This window comes from Prionailurus viverrinus, chromosome B3 (genome assembly GCF_022837055.1).
Source record: "Prionailurus viverrinus isolate Anna chromosome B3, UM_Priviv_1.0, whole genome shotgun sequence".
Classification (NCBI taxonomy): Eukaryota; Metazoa; Chordata; class Mammalia; order Carnivora; family Felidae; genus Prionailurus; species Prionailurus viverrinus.
This window is the reverse complement of record NC_062566.1, coordinates 139864864-139883241: the sequence shown is the minus strand read 5'-3', so window position 1 is coordinate 139883241 and position 18378 is coordinate 139864864. Positions and strand designations below refer to the sequence as shown.

At 51.6% G+C, this 18378-nt stretch overlaps 1 protein-coding gene across 7 annotated transcripts in view; it reads left to right on the top strand.

The window, feature by feature from the left end:
- The window catches only part of MOK (MOK protein kinase), a 60697-nt gene extending 42319 nt beyond the window's left edge, over window positions 1-18378 (top strand). For 6 of the 7 annotated variants that reach the window (XM_047864180.1, XM_047864184.1, XM_047864182.1 and 3 more), the window contains 8 exons: window positions 5725-5803; window positions 5930-5978; window positions 12531-12709; window positions 14235-14336; window positions 15324-15497; window positions 16020-16134; window positions 17542-17742; window positions 17827-18378. In XM_047864180.1, coding sequence (XP_047720136.1) covers window positions 5725-5803; window positions 5930-5978; window positions 12531-12709; window positions 14235-14336; window positions 15324-15497; window positions 16020-16134; window positions 17542-17742; window positions 17827-17907 — 980 coding nt within the window. In that variant the 3' untranslated portion in view covers window positions 17908-18378. The remainder of the gene's footprint in view (window positions 1-5724; window positions 5804-5929; window positions 5979-12530; window positions 12710-14234; window positions 14337-15323; window positions 15498-16019; window positions 16135-17541; window positions 17743-17826) is intronic. The other variant, XM_047864186.1, reaches the window with a different exon arrangement.

Genomic DNA, 18378 nt, shown 5'->3' with positions numbered 1-18378 from the left:
GTTCACAGACTGTGCTTTTTAGAAGCACTTTTCTGGATTCTGTTTAAAGAATGAACAGGCCACCGGAGGATGTACCTTCCCATTGCAGACAGCAGCCTCTGTTCTGGCCAGTGTAACCCCAGGGGACCCAAGTGACACGGATGGCTTGCCGGGAGGACTGAAGAAACGCTTGGGGCGTGGCCTCCAGGGAGGAGCTCCCAAAAAATGACTCTGCAGGATTGGGCTGCCCCGGGTGCTGCTGCCTCTGCCACAGACAGGATGCCCCAAACGAAGGAGCCACTGCTGCTGCTCCGGGCTCTAGAACCAGGCCACCTTTGCCCGGGCAGGAGGCGCCCTCCGCCAAGATCCGCACTCAGAGCGGATGCTCTCCCTCCTCTCGTCTGTCCCTGGAACTCGGGCCTGAGTCCTGTTTCTCGAGCGGTCTGGTCCGACGGACGCAGAAGCCAGTCACATCTGGAAGTCCCAGCCACGAGCGTGCTTGGCCCGCGAGGTGGCGGTTGGGATGGGTCTGTGTTGTGGTGGGGAGACAGGCAAAGAGATGGCAAAGGTATTGTGCCCGCTGCTCCCTTGGGAAGAACTGTCACGGAGCTGTCCACGCGGGGAGGGCGTGGCTGGCGCCCCGGGGCACCAGCCACACCGCCGGCGATCCTGCCGTCCTGGCCGGTTTATTCGGGCGCACTGTGCTTACGGCGCCGGACATCTGCCACCTGCAGCAGGGGAGGGCTGTCTTGGAGTTTATAAGGAAAGACTGGATAAGACTGTAACCTGGTTATGGAGGCATCTTTTATTTTGTTAGTTTTTTAAGTTTTTATTTATTTAGCTCATCTCTGCACCCACGTGGGGCTCGAACTCACAGCCCCAAGATCAAGAGCGGCATGCTTTTCTGCCCGAGCCAGCCAGGCGCCTGTAGGGGCATCTAGTATTTTAATGCATTGTATCTGATTCTGTTCTTGTTCTTCTCCTTCTTTTTTAAACTGTTTGAAGTTAAATGACCGTGCTTTTGTGAGTGGCTACCGCCCTCCGGTGCCGGCCTGGAGCCGTGGGTGGCTGCTCCTTCACCTCGCCTTGCCCCCTCTGTCGCAGCTCCCTCCTGTCTCCTTGATCTCCCACGTGACGCCTGACATGCGTCCGCTCCCCTGGTGCTTGTCCGACTGTCCGCCGGGGCATTTGCTCTCTGGCGGTGGGGCCCTTGCCGGCTCCGTCACGGGTGTCCTCTCAGTGCCCGGCCCTGCTTCCGGTGTGGCTCGGTGTGTCGTCCACCTGGGTGACGTTCACAGGCACTGAGTGTCATAGGTTGTTGTTATTGCCAGGAGCACGTGCCGTGCAGCTCGTGTGCGGCTCGTTCACACACAGAAGAGATGGTTTATTGTAAAACCTCGGATTTCCTGCAGGAAGCTCAGTCAGGCCTCTTGGGAGGTGGGGCCAGGAAAGGTCCGGCTGCCAAGGCCACCACTGACCGTCTCGGAGCCACGTGGTCCTCTGCCCCTCCTCCTCTGCGTGTCCCTCTCCTCTTGGCAGACTTGGCCACTCAGACCCTGAGACCCTCCACTGGCGGCAGACGGGCCAGGCCCAGAAAGCCGAGTCATTGGCCACCTCCTGGAGTGCCGGCTGTTCCAGGTCCGGTGAGCTGGCCTTGTCCCCTTAGGGTTATGCCTTTTATTTTTTAATTTTTTTTCTTAACATTTATTTATTTTTGAGAGAGAGAGAGAGACAGCACGAGCAGGGGAAGGGAAAAGAGAGAGGGAGGCACAGAATCCGAAGCAAGCTCCATCCGAGCTGTCAGCACAGAGCCCGACGCGGGGCTCAAGCTCACGAGCTGTGAGATCATGACCTGGGCCGAAGTTGGACGCTCAACCGACTGAGCCACCCACGCGCCCCAGGGTTATACCTTGTAGAGGCTGTGGGTGGGGCAGGGACCTTGAAATAAATCCGTGACGTTGGGGAATGAACCAAGTGGGAAAGAGCAAGGCAGGTTCGATTTGACTGCAAACATAGCATCACAGTTCCACGAACAGCTTGGGCGGTGTGCCTTATTACGATTCTTATTAAGAACTACTTTGCCTGACATTACAGTGTCAGATCAATTCACTTGTATTTTTATACTTCATCGATCTGACCCACTGATTGTAAGATGCAGAATTTGTAGAGGAAACGTTGCCTACCAACTGTGACACGTAGCTTTCTTATCTACTCAGAGCAGTTTTAGTTCTGTGCTTACTAAAAGAGCTCTTGGGATCTATTTAGACTTTCCCGCGTATATAAAAAGGAAAGTTGAAGTGAAGTAGATCTGTTTTGGCATTCCTAACACTTCTTGAAACATTCTGACACCGTGATCGACGCCTTTGTTTTCCTTAAGCTCTCGGTCTCTATGCCATTCAGACAGGGTGTGAGTGATACCGCATTTTTGTCTCCTGAATTTTCTTCCAAGCCCATGTCACCATCCTGTTAGTTGTGATGCTGTTGCTTCTGGGGAACGTGGCTCCAGTTGTGGCTGTGCGGACACAGCACAGGTGTCCCCTGTCCCGTGTATTTAACGATGGTGGGTCCAGGTCAGGCCCGTGAGCCTCGGTCCTTGTCTGTGAAATGGGAATAAACCTAGTGTCTCTTGGGATTGTTGTGAGGAGCAGATAAGATAATGTGCCGCGTTTAGGGCAGGGGCCACTGCACAGTCTTCAGTAAACACGGATCGCCGTCATCCGCGTCGTCAACGATCACGTTAGCAGCGCGAAGGGTGCATGCATCTGACCCTCCCACCCCAGGCGCTTGCCTCCCTTGTAGAGGCGAGGAGGTGGGATTCCACAGAAGTTCCAGCACTTGCTTAAGATGAGCCGGGCAGAACTAGGGGGCTCATCCTTGTGTTTTGCCAGGGACGGTTCGGGCTCCGCCGAGTCCAACATCCCACCTGCTACCTGCTGCATTTGCCCGTGCCCTGCTGGGCCCCGCTACGTGCCTCCAAGCCTGGCCGGGATAGCCAGGCACAGGCCGGCGGATGGGGTCTCTTGTGGGACGGGGCGCGTGCGGCATGTCCTGTTACGATGTGGACCACCCTGGTGGCCGTGTCCCTTCCACTCGTACCGGCAGCGAATGCCAGAGTTCGTTATTGTGCTCACAGAAACATTTTCTACAGTATTGATATAGTATATGACACTCTTTAGAATCTTTTGTTAGAGTTTGTTTTGAGAGAGAGAGAATCTGAAATGGGCTCTGTGCTATTAGTGGGGCTTGAACTCACGAACTGCGAGATCATGACCTGAACCAAAATCAGCTGCTTAACCGACTGAGCCATCCCGGCGCCCCATTTAGAATCTTCTTAATGAGGCTATTTGGATAAAAAAAAAAAAAAAAAAAAAAAAAAACAGCTGGCAAAAATGAACTCGGTCGGGACGGCGCGGTGTGTTTGTTGGTGGTCAGTAAGGCTCCCACGGGAACTTCCGAGTGGTTTATTAATTGTACCATCTCCGTTTGTTTCAAGATGTTTGAGAACAAGAATCTGTTAGGAACCCAATACAGTCTCGGGCCGGGAAGGTTTAGGATCTTGTTTTTGAAAAACCGTTGTAGAGAACGGATAGTCAGCCTGCTCCTGGTCAAGGGGGTGGACTCCGATGGTTCCGAGCACCATCCCACTCCCACGGTTCACGCTGCGCCTCCCTCCCTCAGGAGGCCCCTTAGGTAGGTGGGGATTCTCATAGCGGGGTGGGGGGCAGGGCTATGAACAGTGGTGGCCGGGGGACAACGAGGAAAGGGAGGGTGAGCCCCTAAAGAGGGCTCTTCTGCTGGGGGCTGAGGGCAGCCGAGAAATGCAGATTCCTGGCCCATGTCTCTGGTTTTGAGATTCATCAGGTCTGGGTTTGGAGCTGTGAGTCGCCATTTTAAAGCATCCCTAGGTGATTATGAAGATGCGGTGGGTTAGACTTTCCCCAAAAGATTCCACTTTGCTGAGGGCGAGTTCGGATAACTGTCCTGACAAGTTTATGCCGGAAGATCTGGGCGTGTGGGCGAGGCTGGAAGGGAGCTCCCGGGAATAGAACCGCATGAGCGCAGGCGTGTAGCAGGAGAGTGAGGCAGGGACACAAGCATCTGCAGGTGAATTTGGCTGGCTGGGGCGTTCGGCAAGCGAGAGGGGTGTGGTGGAGTGTGGTTCCCGAAGTGAGGACCCAGGCCTGGCAGCTGCACCTGGGAGCATGTTCAGAAGGCAGTTTTGGGGGGCCCCACCACCCACCTGCTGAGCCTAGGGGTGGGGTGGGGGGCATTCTGTGTCTTCACAGGCCCCTGGGGTATTCAGATCCTCCTGAAGCCTGGGGGCCCCTGGTTGGGAGGGTAGGGGGTCCTGAGTGCCGAGCTAATTCAGCGGGCTGTGAGAGCCGCCCCCCCCCCCAGGACGAGAACTAAATTTCAGGAAGCTTCGTCCAGTAGCACATGTGATGAAGAACGGAAATGTTGCTTTCTTTTCATCTTCATACAGCTGAGAATTTAATATAAAGTTACAGAATTACTCAAGCTAGGGGAAGACGACCAAGTCTTAGTTTAATTCTTTTAAACTCTAGAAAGTGGGTGATAAATTATGTGAAACAGAATAAAAAGGTTACAATATTATATGAAAGAATTAATTGTACTTAGACATTTTGTAATTTAAATTACTTTCTATTAGCATAAACATTTTTGTCTAGTTATGAGAGAAACAGAATAAATTTATTTGACATTAGAAATGGCAAACTTAAGACCAAAAATGTCAAATGGGATGTGTGCTCACAGAGGGAAAGTGGTTTTCTGGATTGTTAGGCCAGAACAGTCGTGTTTCAGATTTAAAACTTAACGAGGGGCGCCTGGATGGCTTGGTCTTAAGAGTCTGACTCCTCATTTTGGCTCAGGTCATGATCTCAGGGTTCTTGAGTTCGAGCCCTGCATCAGGCTCTGTGCCTGCTTGGGATATTCTCTCTCTCTCCCCCAAAATAAATAAATATTAAAAAAAAAAAAAACTTAAAACATACACTTTTGAAATTGAAATCAAGTAAAATGTGACATCCTCTGGACCAAGGATAACTGATGCTGGCGTGCGTGTGGTATTAAGAGTTGTAGAACATAAAACCTGCCGGCAGGCCTGGTGAGCAGGTGCGTGGACGGCCTGAGCGGGCTGGGGCCACACCGCAGGCCTGGTGAGCAGGTGCGTGGATGGCCGAGCGGGCTGGGGCAGCGGAGCTGTGCCAGGAGACGCCAGATGATGGCTGCTCTTTGTCAGAGAAGAGTGCGCTATGAAATTCAAAGCAGTCGTGGGTCTTGGATTAAAAACGCGCTTCTGTTGAACTGAGGTCTCTCCCCCTATAAAATGGAAATCTCCGTTCAGACCGGAAGCCGAGGAAAACACTGGAGTTTCAAGCGACCCCTGACACCTCACAGTCGGCATGGGGGAGAGCGTGTCCTGGAAGGCCCACCCGGGAGGCTCGGCCCCAGGGGTATCAGACCAAACTACTCTGCTGCTTATGGCTTGGTTCTGTTCTTGCGGTAACCAGAATGCGCGCATGCGGGGTTTCCCCTGAAATCATGCCCGCGAGTAGAATTTTGAGCGGTGCGTTTCATATGTATGCTCTGTACTTCTGGAAATTACTTCAGGTTATTTGTTGGATTCTCATACATCATTGAATAAAATGGTGGGATTCTATTTTTGTCTTCAAGAAGTGAGGTATGTACCGTTGGTAACTGTCTTTGGCTACTTCCTTGGCCGCACAGGGAGAAGACACCCATTACCGGAGAAGAGAATTACATGCTATATGTACCAGTTATGTAAATCCCTTGATCACATGCACAGGTACGCTCTTGGGGACTTGGCAGCTCTCAGATTAAGGAAATGTATCAACATTCATTTAAAAGCACCATGTAAAAGAATTTGAATGAGGTGCAACTAATTCTGTCCTTCCTTTTATATTGCATGCAGAAATGGAATATTTCACAGAGATGTGAAACCAGAAAATATATTAATAAAGGTAAGAACTTCTATATGAAAAACTGATCTCAGAATAAACGTAGAATGTGAAACCTTTTTACTAGATAGGCTTTCAGCCCCAGATACCTGGGCACCATGTTATGTTTTGTTTTGTTTTGTTTTGCTCCCAGTTTGGAAAAAATGGTTTATTTAATAAGTGCCATCAATGTAACCATACATCTGGAAGGAAGAAATCTTAGGCACTCTTAGTATATGCAAAAATAAACCTCCAGGGGCCCCCGGCTGGCTCAGTCGGTAGAACATGGGACTCTCGATCTCAGAGTCGTGAATTCGAGCCCCACGTTGGGCGTAGAGATTACTTAAAAAAATAGGACCACCAACCAGGCATGTCATAGTCAAATTCACAAAATACTCAGGCAAGGAAAGAATCATGAAAGCAGCAAGGGAAAAACGTCCTTAACCTACACGGAAAGACAGAGCAGGTTCACAGCAGACCTATCCACAGAAACTTGGCAGGCCAGAGAGGAGTGGCAGGATATATTCAGTGTACTGAATTGGAAAAATATGCAGCCAAGAATTCTTTATCCAGCAAGGCTGTCATTCAAAATAGGAGAGGGGCACCTGGGTGGCTCAGTCGGTTAAGCGTCCGACTTCGGCTCAGGTCATGATCTTGCGGTCTGTGAGTTCGAGCCCCGCGTCGGGCTCTGTGCAGACAGCTCAGAGCCTGGAGCCTGTTTCAGATTCTGTGTCTCCCTCTTTCTCTGCCCTTCCCCTGCTCATGCTCTATGTCTCTCTGTCTCAGAAATAAATAAACATTAAAAAAAAAATAAAAAAAAAAGAGATTAAAAGTTTCCCAGACAAACAAAAATTAAAGGAGTTCATGACCACTAAACCAGCCCTGCAAAAATTTTAAAGGGGACTCTCTGAGGGGAGAAAAGACACATACATACATACATACATACATACATACATACCAAAAGCAACAAAGACTAGAAAGGACCAGAGAACACCACCAGAAACTCCCAACTATACAAGCAACATAATGGCAATAAATTCATATCTTTCAGTACTCACTCCAAACGTTAGTGGACTCAATGCCCCAATCAAAAGACATAGGGTAACAATGGATAAGAAAACAAGATCCATCTATATGCTGTTTACAAGAGACCCACTTTAGACCTAAAGACACCTTCAGATTGAAAATAAGGGGATGGAGAACCATCTATCATGCTAATAGTTGACAAAAGAAAGCCAGAGTAGCCATACTTATATCAGACAATCTAGACTTTAAAATAAAGACTGTATCAAGAGATGCAGAAGGGCATTATATCATAATCAAGGGGTCTATCCACCAAGAAGACCTAACGGTTGTAAACATTTATGCACCAAATGTGAGAGCACCCAAATATATAAATCAATTAATTAATCACAAACATAAAGAAACTCATCGATAATAATACCATAATAGTGGGAGACTTCAACACCCCACTCAAGGCAATGGACAGATCATCTAATCAAAAAATCAACAAGGAAACAATGGCTTTGAATGACACACTGGACCAGATGGACTTAACAGATATATTCAGAACATTTCATCCTAAAGCAGCGGACTATACATTCTTCTCCAGTGCACATGGAACGTTCTCCAGAATAGACCACATACTGGGACACAGATCAGCCCTCAACAAGTACAAAAAGATCGAGATCATACTGTGCATATTTTCAGACCACGACGCTATGAAACTCAAAATCAACCACAAGAAAAAATTTGGAAAGGTAACAAATACTTGGAGACTAAAGAGCATCCTACTAAAGAATGAATGGGCTAACCAAGAAGTTAAAGAGGAAGTTAAAAAGTATATGGAAGTCAATGAAAATGATAACACCACAGCCCCAAACCTCTGGGATGCAGCAAAGGTGGTCATAAGAGGAAAGTATATAGCAATCCAGGCCTTCCTAAAGAAGGAAGAAAGATCTCAGATACACAACCTAACCTTACACCTTAAGGAGATGGAAAAAAAAAAAAAACAACCCAGCAAATAAAAGCCAAAACCAGCAGAAGACAGGAAATAATAAAGATTGGAGCAGAAATCAATGCTATTGAAACAAACAAACAAACAAAAAAACCAGTAGAACAGATCAATGAAACCAGAAGCTGGTTCTTTGAAAGAATTAACAAAATGGATAAATCCCTACCCAGTTTGATCAAAAAGAAAAAGGATAGGACCCAAATAAATAAAATCAAGAATGAAAGAGGAGAGATCACAACCAGCACAGCAGAAATAAAAACAATAATAAAAGAATATTATGAGCAATCATATGCTAATAAAATGGGCAATCCGGAAGAAATGGACAAATTCCTAGAAACATACACTGCCAAAACTGAAACAGGAAGAAATAGAAAATTTGAACAGACCCATAACCAGTAAGGAAATTGAATTAGTAATCAAAAATCTCCCAAAAAACCAGAGTCCAGGGCCAGATGGCTTTCCAGGGGAATTCTACCAAACATTTAAGGAAGAGTTACCACCTATTCTCTTGAAGCCATTCCAAAAAATAGAAATGGAAGGAAAACTTCCAAACTCTTTCTATGAAGCCAGCATTACCTTGATTCAAAAACCAGACAAAGATCCCACTAAAAAGAAGAACTATAGACCAATTTCCATGATGTACATGGATGCAAAAATCCTCAACAAGGTATTAGCTAACTGGATCCAACAATACATTAAAAAAATTATTCACCGCGACCAAGTGGGATTTATACCTTGGATGCAGGGCTGGTTCAGTATCCACAAAACAATCAATGTAATTCATCACATCAATAAAAGAAAGGACAAGAACCACATGATCCTCTCAATAGATGCAGAGAAAGCATTTGACAAAATACAGTATCCTTTCTTGATGAAAACCCTCAAGAAAGTAAGGATAGAAAGATCATACCTCGACATCGTAAAAGCCACAAATGAGAGACACAATGCTAATATCATCCTCAATGGGGAGAAACTGAGAACTTCCCCCCTAAGGTCAGGAGTAAGACCGGGATGTCCACTCTCGCTGCTGTTATTCAACATAGTATTGGAAAGCTTAGCCTCAGCAGGCAACACAAAGAAATAAAAGGCATCCAGATAGGCCAGGAAGAGGTCAAACTTTCACTCTTTGCAGATGACATGATACTCTATATAGAAAACCCAAAGGATTCCACCAAAAAACTGCTAGAATTGATTGATGAATTCAGCAAAGTTGCAGGATATAAAATCAACGCACAGAAATTGGTTGTATTCCTGTACACCAACAATGAAGCAACAGAAAGAGAAATCAAGGAATCAGTCCCATTTACAACTGCACCAAAAACCATAAAGTACCTAGGAATAAACCTAACCAAAGCGGTGAAAAATCTATACCCTGAAAACTATAGAAAGCTTATAAAAGAAATTGAAGAAGACACAACAAAATCGAAAAATATTCCATGCTCCTGGATACGAAGAACAAATATTGTTAAAATGTCAATACTACCCAAAGCAGTCTGTGCAGTCTACATATTCAGTGCAATACCTATCAAAATAACACCAGCATTCTTCACAGAACTAGAACAAACAATCCTAAAATGTGTATGGAACCAGAAAAGACCCCGAATAGCCAAAGCAATCTTGAAAAAGGAAACCAAAGCAGGAGGCATCACGATCCCGGACTTCAAGCTGTATTATAAAGCTGTAATCATCAAGACAGTATGGTACTGGCACAAAAACAGACACTCAGATCAATGGAACAGAGTAGAGAACCCAGAAATGGACCCACAAATGTATGGCCAACTAATCTTTGACAAAGCAGGAAAGAATATCCAGTGGAATAAAGACAGTCTCCTTAGCAAATGGTGTTGGGAAAACTGGATAGTGACATGCAGAAGAATGAACCTGGACCGCTTTTTTACACCAGACGCAAAAATAACCTCAAAATGGATGAATGACCTAAATGTAAGACAGGAAGACATCAAAATCCTCAAGGAGAAAGCAGGCAAAAACCTCTTTGACCTCCGCCGCAGCAACTTCTTACTCAACACGTCTCCAGGGGAAAGGGAGACAAAAGCAAAAATGAACTATTGGGACCTCATCAAAATAAAAAGCTTCTGCACTGCGAAGGAAACAATCAGCAAAACTAAAAGGCAACTGACGGAATGGGAGAAGATATTTGCAAATGACACATCAGATAAAGGGTTAGTATCCAAAATCTATAAAAAACTTATCAAACTCAACACCCAAAAAACAATCCAGTGAAGAAATGGGCAGAAGACATGAATAGACACTTCTCCAAAGAAGACATCCAGATGGCCAACCGGCACGAGAAACACTGCTCAACATCACTCATCATCAGGGAAATACCAATCCAAATCACAAGGAGATACCACCTCACACCTGTCAGGATGGCTAACATGAACAGCTCAGGCAACAACAGATGTTGGCGAGGATGCAGAGAAAGAGGATCTCTTTTGCACCGCTGGTGGGAATGCCAGCTGGTGTAGCCACTCTGGAAAACAGTGTGGAGGTTCCTCAAAAAGTTAAGAATAGAACTCTGTGACCCAGCAACTGCACTACTAGGTATTTATCCACGGGATACAGGTGTGCTGTTTCAAAGGGGCACATGCACCCCCATGTTTATAGCAGCCCTATCGACAATAGGCAAAGTCTGGAAAGAGCCCAAATGTCCACCTATGGATAAATGGATAAAGAAGATGTGGTATATATATATATACACGATGGAGTATTACTTGGCAATCAAAAAGAATGAAATCTGGCCATTTGCAACTACGTGGATGGAACTGGAGGGTATTATGCTAAGCGAAATTAGCCAGTCGGAGAAAGACAAGTATCATATGACCTCACTCGTATGAGGACTTTAAGACACAGAACAGATGAACGTAAGGGAAGGGAAGCAAAAATAATATAAAAACAGGGAGGGGGACAAAGCATAAGAGACTCCTAAATATGGAGAACAGAGGATTGCTAGAGGGGTTGTGGGAGGGGGGATGGGCTGAATGGGGGAGGGGCAGGAAGGAATCTACTCCTGAAATCCTTGTTGCACTGTATGCTAACTAATTTGGATGTAAATTAAAAAGAAAAAAATAAACTGCATTGAGATGATCACTCCAAACACCGTGCGTGTAAAAGAAGAGGCAGGATCCACGCTCGGGTCTGTCTCAGTCCATAGCCACTTCGACCACACGTATTTAAAGGGTACGGCCTGGGAAGTCTGGGCAGACGTGTGCACCCGTGAAGCCATCATCACAGTCAAGCTAGCAAACAGATCTCTTGCCCCTAAAAGTTTCCTCATGCCCCTTGGTCATCCCTCCTGTCCTTTGTCCCCAGGCAAAGACTTTTTGTCATAATAAATTAGTTTGCACTTTCTAGAATGTTCTCTAAGTGGAATTGTATAGTATGTGCTCTTTTCTGACCTGGATTTTCCCCTCAGCATCGCCATTTTGGAGTCCGTCCGTGCTGTGGTACCAGTGCCACGGTTCCAGGCACTTTTGAAACGGTCCCGTGGTTCTTGGCTGTTCTTTTCTGGTTTTGCCATTGTTTTCTCTCTTTGCATTTCAGTTTGGAAAGTTTCTGTTGGCATATCTTCTGGCTCCCTGCTTCTTTCCTTGGCTGTCTAGTCTATTGAGCTTGTAAGTCACTTTTTATTTGTTAACGGTGTTTTTTATTTCTAGTACTTCCTTTTGATTCTTTCTTAGAGTTTCCATCTCTCTGCTTGCATTTCCCATCTGAGCTTGCATGTTGTCTGCTTTTTCCACTAGAGCCCTTAACAGATTACTCATAGTGATTTTAAATTCCCTGATTGGTAATTCTAAAATCCTTAAATCTGTGCTCTCTCTGAAACTGGTTCTGACGCTTGCTTTCTCTCTTCAGACTGTTTTCTCTTGCTTCTTAACATGCCTTACGATTTTTGTTGGAAGTCCAACATGATCCACTGGGGAATGGGATCAGTTGAAAGGCCGCCGGAACGAGGTTTCGTGGTAACCTGGGTAGGAAACGTGCCCGCATTTAATGTTTGCCGGAGGTTTGTAGGTACCAGAGGCTCCAAGTGCATTACCAGCCTCTAGTTTATCAGCTGAACGTGTGAGGGGTAAGCAGAATGGAAGAGGTGTCCCGAAAAGGGTCTACCCAGTCTGTCTGACCTGCTCCCAAGAGCTCTTCGCTCCAGAGAATTGGCCCCAACCCTGCTCCCCTCCCCCTCCCCCAACAGGGAAAAAAAGCTGCCAGCAGGGCTAACTTCGCAGCTAGAGTCACGATCGGGTGACACGATATGGTGTTTAATTCATTTGTAGACTCGCGCGGTGACTTAACGTTTCCCCAAACCTGTAGACGTCCGGAAATAGTCGTCAGACACAGGTAGGATGTCTGGAAACGCGTCCCACTGAGCAGAGACCCCACTCTCTTATCTGTCACAGGCACTCTCAGGTGCTTATAAAGTAATTTCTTTTCACGAGCTAGTTGCAATGCTGGTAATTTTCCTGTTGGTGCATAAACACTTGAAATGGTCTGTGGTACAGCAGCGGCTTGAGATGTCACTTGTCCCCGCCTTTCTCCCCTTGCAGCAGGACGTCCTGAAATTAGGGGACTTTGGGTCCTGCCGGAGCGTCTACTCCAAGCAGCCGTATACCGAGTACATCTCCACGCGCTGGTACCGCGCCCCGGAGTGCCTCCTCACCGACGGCTTCTACACCTACAAGATGGATCTGTGGAGCGCAGGCTGTGTGCTCTACGAGATCGCCAGGTAGGCCCGAGGCCCGCCTCGCGTCTGAGGACTCCCGCCCCGTGCCCCCCCCCCCCCCCCCCCCCCCCGCTCCGAGTGAACCTTCCCGAACAGGTTGCCTGGCGAGGACCGGCCAGCCCAATGGCGTCATGCCGGTGCCTTCCCTTACCAAACAGATTTTGCAGTCATCCTGCTCACGTGACTGGTGTTAACCTGACGGAAAACGTCGCAGGCTTTCCTTTCACTTTGCGGCAAATACTCTCCTCGTCTGCTTCTCACAAAGTACAAACTACCGTCAGTCAGCTCTTCCCTGAGGTCGGTGGGCCTCCTGACTCGGCCTCATCGTGGAATGACTGACGTTCAGAAGCAGAGTGGAGGGCGCTTCCTGCCAGCTGGCGGGGCCTGCCGTGTGGGCAGCAGCCCTGCTCCCGGGGCCTTCCCTGAGAGAGACAGTCCACCGAGTAGGATGCTCTGGCCGCAAGCGTGAGGGTGGGCCGCTTTGCGGCACGGCTGGATTCCAGAAAGCCCCGTCCTCACCATCCTCCCCGGCCTCCCCGGCCTCCTCTCCCCCAGCCTCGGGGCCTCACCGCTGGATGGAGCAGCGGCCCGGGGGAAGGGAAGGGGCTGGTCTCCCCCAGAGGTGAGGAGGGTGTGGGGTTGAAGAGGCCCAGGGAGGGGCAGGGTGGTGCCCACGTGCTCCGAGCGGATCGCGAAGGACGAGCAGGTGCGTTTAAGGTCGGGTGACGTGCATCATAGGCGGGGACCCGAGTCATCGGTTGCCGCCTGCCCAGCTGACCACTTGGTGAATACAGACACACACGTCCTTCAGGATGTACCTGTTGATAATCGGCTTGGTGGTTTTGGAAAGCCGAGTGGCGATTTCACTGATGCTAAAAGTACTGACGGTCCTTTCCGCTGTGCTGAGATCCCTTGAATTAATCCGAAAGGATGTTGAGGGACTTCGGTGTCGAGAACGTGACGGCTGCTCATCCGCCGAGCGAGGGGCAGCCCGTGGGGAGACCGCCGTTCTGCCTCCCGCCCCATCTCAGAGCCACCTGCCCGCGCAGAAGTGGCCCCGGTGCCCAAGCCGCGCTAGTAAACCCTCCGCCGCGGCCCGTCCTGCGAACTGAACTCACTTAGAGAAGCCTAAATTCTTTCATCCGCGATTCCCAAATCCATAAAATCGCTGAAAACCAAAACGTTTCTTGGACTTCATCTGTCAACAAAACCGGACCTGACCCACCATGAATTTTTGTCGAGAAAGCCCCTGGGACGCGAGACTTGAGGTTAGGTGTCCCGGTGTGAACATTCCTGTTTCGCTGCAGAGATCCCAGGGGTACGGAGAGGAACGTGGCCGTGTCTTAAGAGTGTCACCCGCTCACTGTAAAGGAGAAACAGGCCGGAGCAGTCCCATGCACAGGGTGCCATGCGGCTTTCATGTCCTCGGGTTTCTGTGGGAGCTGGCCGCCCCACAAAGGGGGTCGCTGGGATGAGGTGGCCCCGGCCCGTCCTGACCGCAGCTCCGCCCTGCCTCCCCCTCCCCCAGCCTTCAGCCCCTCTTCCCCGGAGCCAACGAGCTGGACCAGATCTCAAAAATCCACGACATCATTGGCACACCTGCGGAGAAGACTCTCACCAAGTTCAAACAGTAAGTGCGTGTGCGCCCCGGGGCCCCAAGTGGACCTGCCCCCTGCGGGGGCTGCCGGGGGGAGCCAGTGGGGTGGGGGGGCGGACCGGGCCCCACCTCTGCTGCCCTCGTGGCTCCTCCGTCCGCCTGGGTCCCCGCAGCCGCTGAAGGGGCCCCAGGTCGGGCTGGTGTGAGCACCGAGCCGCTCGGAGCCGTCTCCCCCCACCCCGGGGGTCCCGCCAGGGTGCCCCTCCCTAGGTGCCGCGGGAGATGCTCCTGGCCTCGCTGAGGACCTGGCCATCAGGTCCCGTCCTCTGAATGTTGACCCAGGACCCAGGGACCTCTGGGTGGAGAGGGATGCCACGTGCAGGCGGTGCGCAGTGAGCACTCTGTGACCGTCACCCAGAGCTGCCAGCCACACTGACGCCCACGCCGGCACTGGTTGCTGAATCCGGGGAGCCGGGGGCCTCCGAGGGGGAGCCCTGTGGGCTGAGGGGGTGGGCAGCTCCTGGGCCCTTGGAAGGCGAGGAGGTGACAACTAGTTTGAATTCTTCCTTTTTCTGCTTATAAACTTTACGTCATTTTTCTCAGGTGGGCACGTGCTCTGAGTCTTTTGGGGGGAAAGTCGTTTTCTCACACTGATAGCATAACAGATTTCACAACCCCTGCCCTGTTTTTAAAAAGGTAGACTTGACTTTTGTAGAGCGGTTTTAGGTTGGCCGCAGAACTTAGCGGAAGGTACAGAGAGTTCCCTTGCACCCTGCTGGGGCACACGCGGCTTCCCCCTGCGCAAACCTCAGCCAGAGTCCATAAGCCTCCGGTGACACATCATTGTCGCCTCCACAGCTCGTGTGAGGGGCCCCTGGGCTGTTGCACTTTCTCTGGGTTTGGACCATGGTTCGGTCCCGCCCCCTTCTCCGTGCGGGTCCCTGTAGGATCATGACGACGGCTGGCCAGGTGCTCTACATAATGGCATGATCGTTTATTGTCATTGGGCTTTCAATACAGGTCGAGAGCTATGAGTTTTGATTTTCCTTTTAAAAAGGGATCAGGAATACCTCTACTGACAGCCAATTTGTCCCCGAAATGCCTCTCCCTCCTGCACGCAATGGTGGCCTACGACCCCGACGAGAGAATCGCTGCCCATCAGGCCCTGCAGCACCCCTACTTCCAGGACCAGAGGTGGGCTTCCGTGGGCCTCCGTGTGGTAGGAGGAGCTGGCTGTGGAGACCTGGGGGGCACGTGGTGGGGCAGCTGGGTCCGGGAACAGCTCCGTCCTGAACTCGGGGGCCCCGGGAACATACCCCTCGACCTTTTCTGGAACGGCCTCAGCGACTCCACAGCAGGGTCTAAGGGGGGCGGTTCTGTGGCTGCGCTGTGGCTGGTGCCCGGGCTCCGGGAGGGGCCCGGTGCACGTCGGTGTCGCCCGGGGGATCTCGCCGTAAGGCTTGGGGGTGCTGGCACTGGAGTACCTGCCCGAGGGCGTCCAACTCTGCTCCTCCCTGTGCTCCCTGACCCAGACCTCCCGGGGGGCAGGGCCCACGCGCACGGGGCCCTCTCCTCTCCCAGCCCAGAGACCGGCAGGCCGACACAGAGGACGGAAAAGGCTCCCGGAACGGTTGACGTGGAAGAGGCGGTGACGAGGCAGAATGGTCGTGCTGCGCACGTGCTCAGGGGCCACTCCCCTCTCTTCCTTCCCCACAGGGCAGCGGAGAAGCAGGCTCTGGCCAGCCACAGGAAGTCCGTCTTCTCAGAGTGCCCCGTGGCTCCGGAACTACTCCTTAACGGCTGGCAGATTTCAAAGGAGGGCAGGAAACAGGTACTAAGTGAAGTCGGGGAGCTGGAAATGGTCTCGGTAGCTGGGACCCGATGCCCTCAGGTGGCCTGCGTCCCCGCGGAAGACACCGCCCTCGGCAGGTGCAGGGAGCCGGGCTCCGGTCGTGCCTGCCCTTTCCGTCCCGCTGGCCGAGGGGAGACGGCGGGTGCGGCACCCCGTGTGCACAGGCCTGGCGAGGTGGGACTGTCCCACGCGTGGGTGCCAGGTTCTCTGCCCATGCACTCTGCCGCTGTCATCTGCCTGTGCCCCCTGACCAGCACAGGGCACAGGCCACACTGACCCAGGTGACCCAGCTGGCGAGTGACCGGCCCCAGCCACCACGCGGCCTCAGACGTCCACGCGGGTGCAGCGGGTCCGGGTGAGCACCGGTCTGGGCCCGGATCGGTCGCTTTAGAAACGGCACCTTCCTCTTGCAGTCTTGTCGTCCTCAGGTGCCCCACGTGGCCCCAGCTCTCGGCTCCCTGGTCCCACGTTCTGGGCTGGCCCTGCGCTTCGTGAGGACTGTGCCCTCCGTCGCTCACCCCAGCATTTACTGAGCGTCGGTACGTGCGAGGAGCTGAGGCCACGGGTGTGGCTGCCGCCAGGAGGCTTTCTGGAATTCTAGGCTGCTGCCTGATGCTCCCCCGTGGTGCACGGGCCGAGTTGTTCAGACCCGGTCTCCCGGTCTTTCCCCCAGACCTGCTTTTCTCCCCGCGCCTTCCCTTTACGTGGGGGAGGCATCCCCCTCTCGGCAGCCCCCCCCCCCCACCTGAGCCTCCCTCATTTCACCTGCCAGCTGCTGTCCCTGCTCTGCCCTTCCCTCCTGGCCAGACACCTGTCGGCACTCCCGAGGGCTGCGCGTGTCTACAGGGGCCGTGCGGTAATAAGCCTTCCCAGCTTTGTGGGCCGTAAGGCCCTGTCACAACCGCCCTCTTTTCTCTGGTGCCGTGGATGATCCGTAAATGAACGGTGGGGCTGTGTTCCAATAGGACAATCTCCACTGAGACGGGAATTTCCTATAGTTGTGACATGCCGTGAAGTTGTTTTCAGCTTTTGAAAAATGTAAAAAAAATTCTTAGCACGTGAGCCACACGAAAGCAAGGCCGCGGGGCAGATGTGGTCATCGTCAGGGAGTTGGAGTGGGGACCCTGGAGCTGCGTCACCAGCTCAGCCCAGGTTAGCGCAGGGCCGGCCGGCCTTGACGACTCGGCGCGGAGGCCCTGCCGCCCCCTGCTGGGCACGGTGACCAGCCCTGTCACTTGGGGGGCTGGGGGTCTAGTCATCCCGTGGTCAAACCTCTGGGTCAAGTTAGATTAGGCCAAAGTCGTGCAAAAGAGCCCCTGTTGTATTTCCCGATTTCCATAAGGGGGACACCATTGCACGTTCAACGGGCCTGTGTTTTGTTTCAAGAAACCGTCCCTAAAGTCAGAGGAGGACCCTCCCACGAGACAGGGACCCGCCTGCCTGATGCAACTGCCCAAACTGAAGCTTTCGGGAGTGACCGAACTGGCCTCGTACCCCAGCCCCGCGCTGCACTCCGTGTTCGGACCCGGAGCGAACAGCAGAGTCCCGGTGCCGAGGCCCCTGAAGTTTGTCGGCACAAACCAGAAGGTAGCCCGTCTCGCTAGCGTCCCGCCGCTCGCCGCCCCGGGCCCGTCCCGGCCTCCGCTCAGCGTCTGCCCTTTCCTCTGACAGGCAGACCCGCAGAAGGACGTGAAGCCTAACCTGAAACAGTGTCGTCTGCCCTCGATAGGGAGGAGAGGCGGCCGCTACTGAGCAGTGCGCGCCGGTGGCCTGCCGGGGGCGCGGAACCAGGTGCGGCCGGGCCGCGGCGATCGCCTCTGAGCCTTGGGTGGAGGGCTCCGGGGAGAGCCCCGTCCCCCTCGCGGAGCCTGGCGCCCCGAGAGCGATGCCCCGCTGGCCAGCCGGAGCCCGGGATCTGCACCCCGAGAGCGGCTGTGCTGTGTTCCTGCCGAATGCGTTCGTCAGACCACCTCATTCGGGGCTTTGGTTTCATTCTCGTAACGTAAGAACTGGGGGTGGAGAGTATTTTGTAATTTTTTATCTGAATCCGAAGAGAAATCCGAATTTGTATTATGTATTTAGGCTCGGTGTCGCCGTGGCTGTGTGCGCGGCGCCTCCAGGACATCGCCGACGGCGCCGGGCGCGTGACGGCGTTACAGACTGTGCTGTCGGAGCTTTATTAAAAAATAAGTGTTACGACATTTGAACACTTCCTGACTTTAA